At 49.9% G+C, this 13,072-nt stretch overlaps 1 protein-coding gene across 1 annotated transcript in view; it reads right to left on the bottom strand.

Moving 5' to 3' along the window:
• Nucleotides 1-10,968: 10,968 nt before the first annotated feature.
• The window catches only part of CRCP (CGRP receptor component), a 33,811-nt gene continuing 31,707 nt past the window's right edge, over nucleotides 10,969-13,072 (bottom strand). The window contains exon 6 of the mRNA XM_084762585.1: nucleotides 10,969-12,334. Within this exon, the coding sequence (XP_084618711.1) occupies nucleotides 12,185-12,334 (150 nt within the window). The 3' untranslated portion in view covers nucleotides 10,969-12,184. The remainder of the gene's footprint in view (nucleotides 12,335-13,072) is intronic.

The raw sequence follows: 13,072 nt of genomic DNA on the forward strand, positions 1-13,072 counted from the left end.
AGAAAGCTACAGCAAGAAGATCTTAAGAGATCTTCACAGAGAGACCCTGTCTCAGCAACAACAAAAAGCTAGGTGTGGTGACCAACTGGTGATTTTAACACTTGTAAAGGAATAAAGGAAAGTGATTTAGAGGCGGTGGAGCAGAGGGTAGGTAGGTAGGCAGAAAGCAAGCAAGCAGGCGAAGCAAGAAAGCAAACAAACTGATAGAGAATTTCACGGCGTTTAGTATAAAGATTTCTGGGCAACTGTATCTAGGTCACATTCTCTGAAATAAAAACAATTCAGATTTCGAGACCTGGAAATAGACGTGCTGGAGTCTTACGTTCTAGATGGCTGATGACACACATTGTACTCATTAGCACTGATGCAGGCCAGATCGCTTTCCAAGAAACCCTGCCCTCTCGCCTTTTCCACTCCTTGACAGAAGACGCCGAAGAATTAGGCAAGCCTGGAGGAACGCTGTGCCTTTGCATGGTGGCCAGGTCTCAGGAGGTGCGCGTGTGAGCGGGGTGTGATGACAGGGGAGAATCCAGCAACCGGCCACTTCCAGAGAGACCACACTTCTCTGGGTCTGGAAGCCACGGAGGAGGCCAGCTTCCACAGTCCAGCCATGGTCCCATTTCCCCGCTACTTCTGAGATCCAACCAGGACTGACTTCTCATCCAAAACTGCATCACAAAAAAACATGGCAGCTCCTAAAATGGATCTCATATGTCACATACAGCCCTGTGGTTCCAGACTTTGTTCTGGCTTGCGGCTTGCTCTGCTGGTTGGTTGATTGGTGAGTCTCTCTGAGTTAGCTCAGGCTGCCCCAGAATTCATTTTGTATTCCAGGCTGGCCTCCAACTGATGATCTCCTTCGCTCAGACTTTCTCTCAAGTGCTTGGCTGACAAACGTGTGCCACAAAAACCGGTTAAAGCTTAATCTTGATTTCAAACTTGATGGGATTTACAGTCTCCGTGGAGACAAACCTCTGGCACGTTGGTGAGAGAGTTTCTAGACTGTTTGCTGAGGATGGAAGACTCTAAAAGCAGATGCACCATCTTCTGAGTTGAGAGGTCTTAGACTGGGTCAAAGGTCACCTGAGTCACTAGTCAGTTTCCCTGCTTCCTGACCACAGGTGCAATGAGGCCACAACTTCCAAACTATGACGGACTTTGAGACAAATAGACCTTTTTTTGAGTGGCTTTGTCACAACAATAAGAATAGCAACTAATATAGACCCTCACACACACACACACACACACACACACACACACACACACACACACACACGTCCCATCCATTCACATCTGGAGCCTAGTCCACATTATTTGAGAAAAGACGATGGAGATTCTATGGCAAGCATCAAATTACAGACTGGTATATAAATTACCCTTTCTGGTTGCTGGTACCAAGTCCTGACCCAGTACAATTAAGTAACAGAAGGCTTTATTCTGGCTCACAGTGTGAGGAGATAGAGCATTGTGGGAGGGAAGGCACGGTGGCAGGACCATCAGGCACCTGGTCCAGTTCATCTAACCCAGGAGTGGACAAGAGACAAGCACTGGTGCGCAGCTGCATAGCTCACTTTCCCCTTTTCTCTATGGCCCAGAATCCCAGTCCATGCAATGGTACCGTCTGTATCAGGAACCTACTAGCGAAAGTCCCTCTCCACCAGCCCAGAAGCTCAAGGCTTCCATGATCCTAGGTCCTGCCAGGTTGATGACATCATCAGACACTACCCTGTGTTAAGTGCTTCGAGAGAGGTCAGGTGATAAGAGAGCAACAACGGACTTGGGAGAAGCTGGCCTGGGAGCCCACGATCGAGTCAAGCACAATTACCAGTGCTAGGCTTTGTTCTGAGAGGGGGTTTGGTGCTCCAGTGGGGCTGTCAGGGCACGCTGGCTGCCCTTTCTCTAACTCCATCTTGCAGCAAGGCAGAGACCCTCCCACCTGAGTACATCTGCTCTAGCCTTGTGCTTGAATCATAAAATCTATTCAGTTCTCTGAGAGATGACAAAGTCCCACCAAACAGGCACCTAGAAAAGCTTGGGACATGGCTATTACTAAAGTAGACCTGAATTTGACACTCCCAAACCCAGGCAAGAAAGCAGGGTGCAGCAATATGTGCTTGTATCCAATGGGTGTGAAAGCAGCCTCTGGAGGATCCCTGGGTGAACTCCAGGGATAAATATTGTCTAAAAAACATAAGATGAGGACTGAAAGAGACACCTCAGGCCTTAAAAAGCACATGCTAGGCTGGGCATGGTGGTGCACGCCTTTGATCCCAGCACACAGAAGACAGAGGCAGGCAGATCTCTGTGAGTTTGAGGCCAGCCTGCTCTACAAAGAGAGTTCCAGGACAGCCAGGGCTGTTACACACAGAAACCCTGTCTCGAAAAACCAATAATAAGTAAATAAAGCCTATACTGCTGTTACAGAGGACCCATGTTTGGTTCCCAGCACCCAGGCCAGGTGGCTCACAGCTGCCTGTTACAAAGGGGGGGGGGGTGCATAAATCAGGAAGCTGGGAGCATTACTCAGTAGTTTAAAGCCCCAGGTTTCATCCACCACAGCACTGAAGGCTTAAATTTAAAACCACGTAACAAAAAGAATTTACTTGAGAATCTTAGACCAAAGCCACCAGTGAGCTTACATGCCGTATAACCCACTTACCCTGTGACAGTTTCTTGTACTGACTCTAGACTCGGAAAAACACTCAAAACAATGGCAGGGAAGTTCCCACAAGGGAGAGCCTAAACCATTCCAAGATTGGGATCATTGGGATTCCCAAGGGGGTGGGGGGGACTGACAACTGTCAGGGGAGTCTGTCCAAAGTGTTTATTAGACCTCGCTAACAAGAGGAGTTCGTGACTATCTTTGGTTAAGTAGTGAGTGTGAGGCAAGCCTGAGCTACACCAGACCCCATGTCCAAAGAAATAAGAAAGGGAGGGGAAGAGAAGGGAAGGGGAAGGAGGGAAGCAGGGAAGCCGGCTCCTCGAGGAATGTGTTTGTCAACAAGGATGATAGCGTTGGGAGTGGACAAGAGACGTTAAGGGTGACTCCTACACACACACAGTGACATATATCAGTGCTGGTGACAATGGCGGGCGGAGCGCTTTGGCAGCCGTGGCCACGGCTCTGTGGTAAGAACTCTGGTTTCCTCATCAGGTCAGTTCCGCGACGTGGTCTGGGCACTGATCCTGGAGGCCCAGTTGTAGATTCCCGCTGACCACTAACAGGTGCCTCTTCTGTGCAAACTAGCGCCGGAGGTTTTCCTGTCCGTCAAGAGGTCTTGTCTGACCCAGTAAGCAGACCTGAGTGATGCAGGTGGTGCATCCGGATGAACTGTAGTTACAGATACTCGGTGTTTAAAGTATGTGTCATTACCAGTGGCAACAGGGCCCTGGCACCAGATGCGTCCTTTGGAGGCTGGGGCTGCTGTAGCTCAGTGAGTGAAATGGCATATACAAAGCTCTGTATTTGATTCCCAGCAGTATGTACTATAGTCACAGAGTTACAGGCCTGTAGACTCGGGAGGTGAACGCAGGAGGATGAGCAGCTCAAGTTAAGGCGGGTGGTGATGGCACACACCTGAAGCAGAGGCAGTCTGCTCTACAAAGCGAGTTCCAGGACAGCCAGGGCTCCAACAGAGAAACCCTGGCTTGGGGGTGGGGCTTCAAGTTAATCCTTAGCCACACAGCATGTTTGAGGCTAGACAAGGACATATAAAACCCCACTCAATACCAAAAATAAACCAACTTAAAAAAAAAAAAGGAAACACACCGGGCGTGGTGGCACATGCCTTTAATCCCAGCACTCGGGAGGCAGAGGCAGGTGGGTCTCTGTGAGTTCGAGGCCAGCCTGGTCTATAAAGTGAGCCCAGGACAGCCAAGGCTACACAGAGAAACCCTGTCTCAAAAAACCAAAAAAACCAAAACCAAAAAAGAAAGACAAAAAGGAAAAAAAAAACCCATACACATACACAAAACGAGTATTTCTATGAACTTGTATGGAATAACTTCCAGAAGATAGTAAATGAATATATAGCACATAGCAAGTTCTAGAACAACCTACCCTACAATGTCTCAAAACTAAACAAAAAGAGATACAAATCATAAGAATGGAAAGAAAGAGCCGGGCGTGGTGGCGCACGCCTTTAATCCCAGCACTCGGGAGGCAGAGGCAGGCGGATCGCTGTGAGTTCGAGGCTAGCCTGGTCTACAAAGTGAGTCCAGGACAGGCAAGGCTACACAGAGAAACCCTGTCTCAAAAAACCAAAAAACCAAAAAAAAAAAAAAAGAATGGAAAGAAAGCAAGAATTGAAGGTAGATTGCACATAATGAAGCCAACGTCATCTCAAACTAGTTCCCCAGCTGCCCTAAAATTTTCTTAATAAATTCCACTAGCTTATCACAATCTCTGACTCCACACACTCAGCTGGGGGCAGAAGGTGTGGTGGGTGATGTTTGTTGTTGTTTGAGACAGGGTCTCTCTACATAGCCCTGGCTGTCCTGGAACTCACTACGTAGACCAGGCTGTCCTGGAACTCACTACGTAGACCAGGCTGTCCTGGAACTCACTACGTAGACCAGGCTGTCCTGGAACTCACTACGTAGACCAGGCTGTCCTGGAACTCACTACGTAGACCAGGCTGTCCTGGAACTCACTATGTAGACCAGGCTGGCCTCCAACTCACAAAGATCCACCTCGGCTTTTGCCTCCTGAGTGCTGGGATTAAAGGCATGCTCCACCACCGCCCAGCTTGAATTTTATTTACTAGTGTTGTGCTATGTGTGTTGGTGAGTGTGACAGAGGTATGCAGAGTTCAGAGGACAGCTCTGTGGCGCAGGCTCTCTCCTTCCGCCTTCATGTAGGTCTGGGACCAAGGTGGTCCAGGAAGGAGCTTTCTCCTGGGCCATCTCACTCTGCCCTGAACTCTTCTAAGCAGCTCTGCTGTTTCTAGTAGTGTGCAGGAAGCCCTTCAGCGACTTATAGACAGACTGAGGACTGACTTAACACATGGATATAAACATATGTAATGGGGGGGGGGGGGGGGCTGGGGGGGGTGGGGGGGGGGAGTGGGGGGAGATCAGGTGTGGTAGAACACACGTGCAATTTCAAGATTTGGAAAGCCCAGGCAGGAGGATTGCAAGCTTGAAGCCAACAATGATTGCATAGTGAGGACCCTGGCTCAATAAACAAAACCAAAAATACTAAATGTGTAAAGGAGCTAGAGACGCGGCTCGGCAGTTAAAAGCACGCGAGCGACTTTGGTTCCCAGCAACCATGCCAGGTGGTTTGCAATCACCCTAACTCGAGTTTACTCAAAGAGCACTGCAATCCTGTGCACATAGGCATATGCAAAAATAAAATTAAATCTTTTTTTGTTTGTTTGTTTTTCGAGACAGAGTTTCTCTGTGTAGCCTTGGCTGTCCTAGATTCGCTTTGTAGACCAGGCTGTTCTCGAACTCACAGAGATTCATCTGCCTCTGCCTCCCAAGTGCTGCCAAGTGCACCACCATGGCCAGCATAAAAATACATCTTAAGCAGAAAAAAAAAAAAAAAAGCTTGTATTACCTTCCAGTTGCAATGATGCCAACAACCTAAATTTGACCTTTGGCACCATTCACTCCTACTTCTTTGAACTACTTTAAAGATGTAGGTTGGGGTTGAGGATTTAGCTTAGTGGTAGAGCGCTTACCTAGCAAGCACAAGGCCGTAGGGTTTGGTCCTCAGCTGTGGGGGGGCGGGGGGGGGGGGAGACAAAATAAAGATGTAGGTTAAACTGGGCATGATGGTGCATGCCTTTAGTCCCAGTACTCGGGAGGCAGAGGCAGGTGGATCTCTGTGAGCTTGACACTACCTGGTCCTCAAAGGGAGTTCCAGGACAGGACAGTCAGAGGTAAAACAGAAACCTTGTCTCAAAAAAAACCCAAAAAACAGCCGGGCGTGGTGGCGCATGCCATTAATCCCAGCACTCGGGAGGCAGAGGCAGGTGGATCACTGTGAGTTCGAGGCCAGCCTGGTCTACAAAGCGAGTCCAGGACAGCCAAGGCTACACAGAGAAACTCTGTCTCAAAAAACCAAAAAGCAAACAAACAAACAAAAAACCCACAAAAAAACAAACTACAAAAAACAAACAAAAAAACCAAAAACTGAAAAGAAAGAAAAAAAGAGTAGTTTAATCCACAGCTGGCAAAAGATGCAGTTAGAAGATCTGGTCCTATCAACAAGCCAGAGTGATTTTTTTAAAGGACGGGGGTTATGCCACAGGGGCCCAGGAGAGATCCTGAAGGGGTTTCTGCTAACAAACCTGAGGCAATGTGAACATCAAAATAATTTAATGAAAAGAAAATTTTGAGCTAGACTCCTACTGACCAGGCTAGTGTGGAATTCACTAAGCAGCTAAGGATGATCTCCTGACCACCACAGCACCCCTCCCCCACCAACAATAAATAAATGTCACTTACAAAAAAAACTACCAAAGAGCCAGATGTGGTGATGTGCATTTGTAGTCCCAGAACTCCAGAGGCTGACTGGACTGCAGATTGAGTGGTGAGCTCCGGGCCAGCGAGAGATTGTGGCAAACAACAAAAGGGGTGGATCCCAAGGGACAACAGCAGCGTGTCCTCTGACCTCCAAGTGCTCAATGTGCACATACACTCCATGTGTGCTCACACACGCCCGCGCACACACACATTCATTATTCAGGGAAAAATGTGTATTTATTTTTATATCACCTACCTCTGTTTTTATCACAGTTTATAAATCTGTTTTCCACATATTTTAAAAAGAAAACAAAAGTCATGGCATATAAAAGCGTCTGGGGTAGCCGGGTGTGGTGGCGCACACCTTTAATCCCAGCACTCCGGAGGCAGAGGCAGGAGAATCACTGTGAGTTCGAGGCCAGCCTGGTCTACAATGTGAGTCCAGGACAGCCAAGGCTATACTGAGAAACCCTGTCTCTAAAAACCACACACACACCCAAAGAAAAAAGTGTCTGGGAGTGGGGTCTTGAAGAACGGAGTTTTCTTCTGAAGAGAAGAAGGTAGGGGCCAGCAGAGAAGCCACAGTGGGGCTGCAGCATCGGGGTCCCCAGCTGATGAGCCATGGAGCCTGATCTTCATGTAGCAAGGGGTAGGTCTGGGCCTGAGGGTTTGTTGGATGCCCTTCCCCACAGCTGGAGGCTGGACACTCTCCATGAGGCCCGAGTGGCGCCCCCATCTGATCCTCCGTCTTAGCCTCGCCTGCTCTTGGCTGTTCCTCCCTCCTAGGCTTGAGTACTGCCAGCCCTGGGCCAATCAATCAACCCACGAGGCTTAGGCCACTGTCCACCCTGACAACAGGCCAGCGGCTCAGGGGCACGTGCAGACACACGTCAGCCTCTGCTAGCCCAGTCCCTGAGATCTTCTTGCCTTGCCAGGTTAGTTCTTGCCTCCAGCCTGACTGTGGCTCCCTCCTGTGACCTTGCCCTCAGCTGCTGACTTCCTCCACAACTAGGTCAGCCCCTGGCTTTCCTTCAGCAGTTCTGGCATCATTGTGTGCCCTGCCCTGGGCTTGACTCCCTGGCTCCTCTGACTCAGGACATTGGCTCCGTGCCCCCAGGACCCCACCCTGCCTCTGCACGCTCTGCTCCTCCCAGCTGAAGCCCTCCCAGGGGGAAGAGTTGAAATAGTTAACCTGTCATCTCCCAGATTTCCAGGCTTCCACAGCCTGCCCTGCAAAAGGATTCTGTAAACACAGTTACCAACCCAACTACGACACAGGACACCAAAGGACACATAGGTGACTAACGAAGCCTTCAGCAGGGCTAGCTGGAGCTCTATCCAGGAGGTGACTACCCAGCATGCCACAGCCTCCAGCCCCAAGACTGCCTGTGCGACCTTTGTGCTGGCTACCTTTAGATCAACCTGACGCAAGTAGGGTCCTTGGAGAAGAAGGAGCCTCAGCTGGGAAAATGCCTCCATAAGGCTCACCTGTATGTAAGCCATTTCCTTAATTAGCAACTGATGTGGGAGGGCCTCCATTTTTTGAGTGGTGCCATCTCTGGGCTGGTGGTCCTGGCTGAGGAAAGCAGGAGGGAGCAAGCAGTAAGCAGCGTTCCTCCATGACCTTTGCAGAAGTTCCTGCCTGACTTCCTCAGTAATAGTCTGTAATCTGGAAGTATAAGTTGCTTTCAGTCATGGTGTTTGGTCATAGCAGCGGAAACCCTAACTAAAACAATCCCATTAGGGCTGGCTCTGTGGTTAAGAGCACTGCTGCTCTTCCAGAGGACCAGGGTTCGATTCCCAGCACCCACATGGCAGCTCACAACTGCCTTTAACTCAAAGAACTGACTCCCTCACACAGACATAGATGCAAGCTAAACACCAAATGCACATAAAAGAAAATTAGATAAATGTAAAAAATAAAACCATAAGCTGGACATGGGTGGCACATGCCTTTAATCCCAGCACTGGGGGGGCCAGGGGTGGGGGAGGCAGAGGCAGGCTGATCTCTGAGTTCGAGGACAGCCTGGTCTACAAAGGTGTCCATGCTACACAGAGAAATCCTCTCGAAGAACCACAACCAACAAACATATAAACCATCCCTTCCCTCTGTCTCCAAAAGTATTCAGGGATCCAAGGAAGGAAAGTTAGAAAAGGGCTTGCTCAACCAAGTCACAGTGATGAAGGCCCCAGACCAGCTACTTACTTGGAGGCTGGAGCAGGAGCATGTCAACTTAGCCTGTCTCAAAGAGAGGGCTAGGGATGTAGTGCACAGTGCAGCACTTGCCCAAAAGCCATCAGGGAAGAACTGAGAAGTGTCAGTGGTAGTGTTTGCCCAGAATCCTCCAGGGAGGAGCCCGAAGTGTGGCTCAGCAGGAGAGCTTTACCTAGGATTCCCCAGTGTTCGTCGGGACATGGCTCAGTGGCAGAACGCTTGCCTGGTGTGGATGAACCCTAGGTTCAATTCCCAGTTAACAAATTAAAATTTAAAGAGAGCCTGACGTGGTCGCGCACGCCTTTAATCCCAGCACTCGGGAGGCAGAGGCAGGTGGATCGCTGTGAATTCAAGGCCAGCCTGGTCTACAAAGTGAGTCCAGGATGGCCAAGGCTACACAGAGAGACTCTGTCTCAAAACAAAACAAACAAACAAACAAAAAAGTAAAGAGAGAGCCAGGCGTGGTGGCGCATGCCTTTAATCCCAGCACTCGGGAAGCAGAGGCAGGTGGATCGATGTGAGTTCGAGGCCAGCCTGGTCTACAAAGTTGAGTCCAGGATGGCCAAGGCTACATAGAGAAACCCTCTCTCGAAAAAAACCAAAAAAAACCAAAAAAAGTAAAGAGAGAAGGAGACTTGATAGCAGGCCTGACAGTCAGGCCTGTGGGTCTGTCCTGGGGCATGTGGTCCCTTTTCTACTGCTTGCTGCCTTTTGAGTCCTCAAGCCACTGTGTCACCTGCTCCCCCCTCACTCTCCCCACCCCGTCAGCTTCAGTGTCTCTGTCTGTGACTCGGGCACAATGCACCTGAGCCACCAATGGCTGCACCTCCATACCAGAGACTTTGTGGGCACAACATCGTGGTGGGGAGAGCCCAGGCAGCAAACGGGAAGCAAAGAGGAGAAAGGACAGCAAGAGGACAGGCCAAACAGCCACCAAGACAGGTTCCTTGTGACCTTGTTCCTCCAACCAGCTAGGAATTCTGGTCATGCCCCAGCTACCCATGTGCGTCCTTACCCACCAAGGAACTAACTCAGACATGTGGGGGTGGGGGGGTGCTGTCTAATCTATCTCTCTGACTTTATTCAATCAAGATGAATCCACAGCTGGGTGTAGGGAGGGGATGTGTTCCTTTAATCCTAGCACTAGAGAGGCAGAGAGGGCGGCAGATCTTTGACTTCAAGGCCAGTCAGAGCAACAGTGACACCCTGTCTCAACTCAAAAAATAAAACAAAACAAACAAGAAGATAAATCACCATTGGGCTGTGACTTGGCTCAGAGGGTGGCTTGGTTTTGTTTTTGTTTTTTCTTTTTTCTTTTTTTCTTTTGGTTTTTCAAGACAGGGTTCCTCTGTGTAACAGCTCTGGTTGTCCTGGAACTCTTTTTGTAGACCAGGCTGGCCTCGAACTCATGGAGATCCACCTGCCGCTGCCTCCCAAGTGCTGGGATCAAAGGCGTGAGTGACCACTGCCCAGCCCAGAGAGTGGTTTGAATGAGCAACTGCCATATAGGCTCAGATGTCAGAACACCTGGGCCCAGCTGGTGATGCCGTTTGGGGAGGCTTAGGGGGTGTGGCCTGAGAGGAAACGGGCTTTCAGAGTTAGAGATGCCATGCCATCTCTGCCTCACGCTGTGGTGCGTCCTGTTCCTGCTTCCATGCCTGCACTCTGCCTTCATGGTCTCTTAACCCTCTGGAACCATTAGCCAAAATAAACTCTCCCTTAAATTGCCATCGGCCATGGCATTTTATCACAATAATAGAAAAAAGTAACTAATACAGTCAGTAAAAAGCATTTGCTTTAAAAAAAAAAAAGCATTTGCTACATAAGTCTGATAGTCTTGGTTTGATCCCTGGATCTTAAACCAAAAGCTGTCCTCTGACCTTAACATGTGCCTGCGGCATGCAAATAGCTGTGGGCACACATGTACATGAACACACACATACATGATAATAAACATTTTAAATTAAGGTTAAGTTACAATTTAAAACTGGTTGGTACTCAAAGGTTGGCAGTCAGCCCGGTGTGGTGGCAGACATGTACCCCCAGCACTCAGGAGGCTGAAGCAGGAGAATGCCTCAAGTCAGAGCTGGGCAACTAAGTGAGAGCCCGTCTTGGCTTAGACAGGTGCCTCCGGAGTTAAGGGCACACGCTGCTCTTGCACAAGCACCCACGTTCATTCCCAGCCCTCCTGGGCGGTTCACAAGCACCTGCCCACCAGCTCCAGAGGCTCCAACTGGCATTGTGCAAGGGCACTGCATTCACATACACACCCAACAAAAGGCTTTTTACATTTTATTTTTTAAAGATTTATTTATGTATATAGTGCTCGGCCTGTGTGTGTGCCTGCATGTCAGAAGAGGGCACCAGATCTCATTATAGATGGTTATGAGCCACCATGTGGGTGCTAGGAATTGAACCTAGGACCCCTGGAAGAGCAGGCAGTGCTCTTCACTTCTGAGCCATGTCTCTAGCCCCATCAAAAGGCTTTTTAAAAGAGGTCTCAAAAAAATCCAAAAGGAACTAAGCTGCTCTTCTTCCCCCAACACACACACACACATACACACACAAACTTAACAGGTACGGTGGGTGATACACACTAGTTTTTTTACTTTTTGTTTTTATGAGTCAAGGTTTCACTGTGTAGCTCTGGCTGGCCTGGAACTTACTCTGCCTCCCAAGTGGGCACTTTTAATCCCAGCACTAAGGAGGCTGAGGCAGTGATGGCAGAGTGGGCTACATAATGAGTTCAAGGTCAATATGGGCTATAAGAGACTCCGCAAACAAATAAACAAATGCTTCTCATCTTCAGCATGTAACATCCGGTGCTGCCTGGCACTCCAGAAACCAGAGGCCCGCCCACACCCAGAGGCCCTTTGACCATTGACCAGAACAACGAGGCAAAAGAAGCCTCTTTTCCTTAACTCAGGCTATAGTCATGTGTTAGTCACAGAAAATGGACACGTGCGTGCGTGCATGTGTGTGTGTGTGTGTGTTGTGCATGTGTCTTCACATGCAGAGCAGCCTGGGCTCCAATGAGTTTGTTCTTCTCTTCTCTTCTGCTGAGGACATCCCTCTACAGTGGGCTAAGTGAACTCCAGGTCATCTCCCCCGAGCAGCTGTGTGTAGCTCTGGGCGCTCTCAACCATCTGAGTCCATCCCCACAGCTCCACTCTACCCAGCAGCACCTGCCACTGCCTACAGCACAGCCAAAGCTCCCGAACAGCTTTCCTCTGTGTACAAGTGTGGCAGAGGCCACAGAAACGTGTCCACCCCAGAGGGCTGCATAGCCACGTCCTGGCTTCTTGAGCTCTCTGCCTTTCTCTGACCCCATGTTTCTTGACCCCAAGGCACAAAGATTTCTTCTCATGTTAGTTTTGTCATTTTCCCAGCCAACCCTGAGAGAGGAGGTAAGAACAAATAAACAGTCTTCTGAACATCCAGGAAGTGGCTGCTGGGGCTTTGAACCTCACGAACAGCCTGGCCAGCTGTGCGTGTCTATGCTGGGTCCTCCTCTTCCATCGCCACGTCGTTGCTGGCGCTTCTGTTCTGTTCGTCCTCCGGCCCTGCAGGCAGGATGCTGGTGACGGTGTGCAGGAGCGCTTCGATCTGCTCCTCCGTGAGCCGCTCTTCGCTCTCTTCTACCATCTACAGCAGAAGGGAAGCTGTCAAGGGTCGGAAGTCAGCCTCCCGCACGGCCCACCCCAGCCACGCAGTGCGCAGAGCAGCCCAGCACCCGGCCCTGCGGCAGCCAGGTCTTCATGAGGATCCAGAGCAGGATGAAGCCAGCTGAAATCCCAGACCGAGCAGAAGCAAGCACACAAAATGGGACAGTGAAGCTGATTGTCTGTCTGTCTTTCTCCCCACCCCACTCTTTCCTTTTTTGCAAAAGAAGTAGCCCTTGGCTGTCTTGGAACTCACTATGTAGACCAGGCTGGCCTCCAACACACAGAAATCCGCCTGCCCCTGCCTCCTGAGTGCCACCACCACACCCAGCCTGATTTTCTTAAAAGGACAATCCTACCTATGCTGTTCCCACTCGCATCCATGCGTGGATATGTTGGATGTGCAAAGAAATTACCTTTGAGGCGGAAGGCTAGATAAACTTTGGACTTCACAACAAACACGTCTGCCACATGGGTGGTATCGCCTACTCAGTCATGTGAGTAGCACCGCCCACTCATGGGCGCTGCTGCCCTGTTCCACATGGTTTCTATCTTTCACTAGCTCTCGTTACCTCACCAGACCTCTGCAGAGCCTCCTATGTGCGTGCAGCCACACTTGGAACTTCACACACACGATCTCTTTCCACTCACTACAATCCCTAAAGAAGCAGGGCTGCACTGGGCCTGGCACTCCCAGGTGGACAGCCTCCCAGCTAACACT

This window comes from Acomys minous (genome assembly GCF_964271855.1).
Source record: "Acomys minous genome assembly, chromosome: 16".
NCBI classification, from domain to species: Eukaryota; Metazoa; Chordata; class Mammalia; order Rodentia; family Muridae; genus Acomys; species Acomys minous.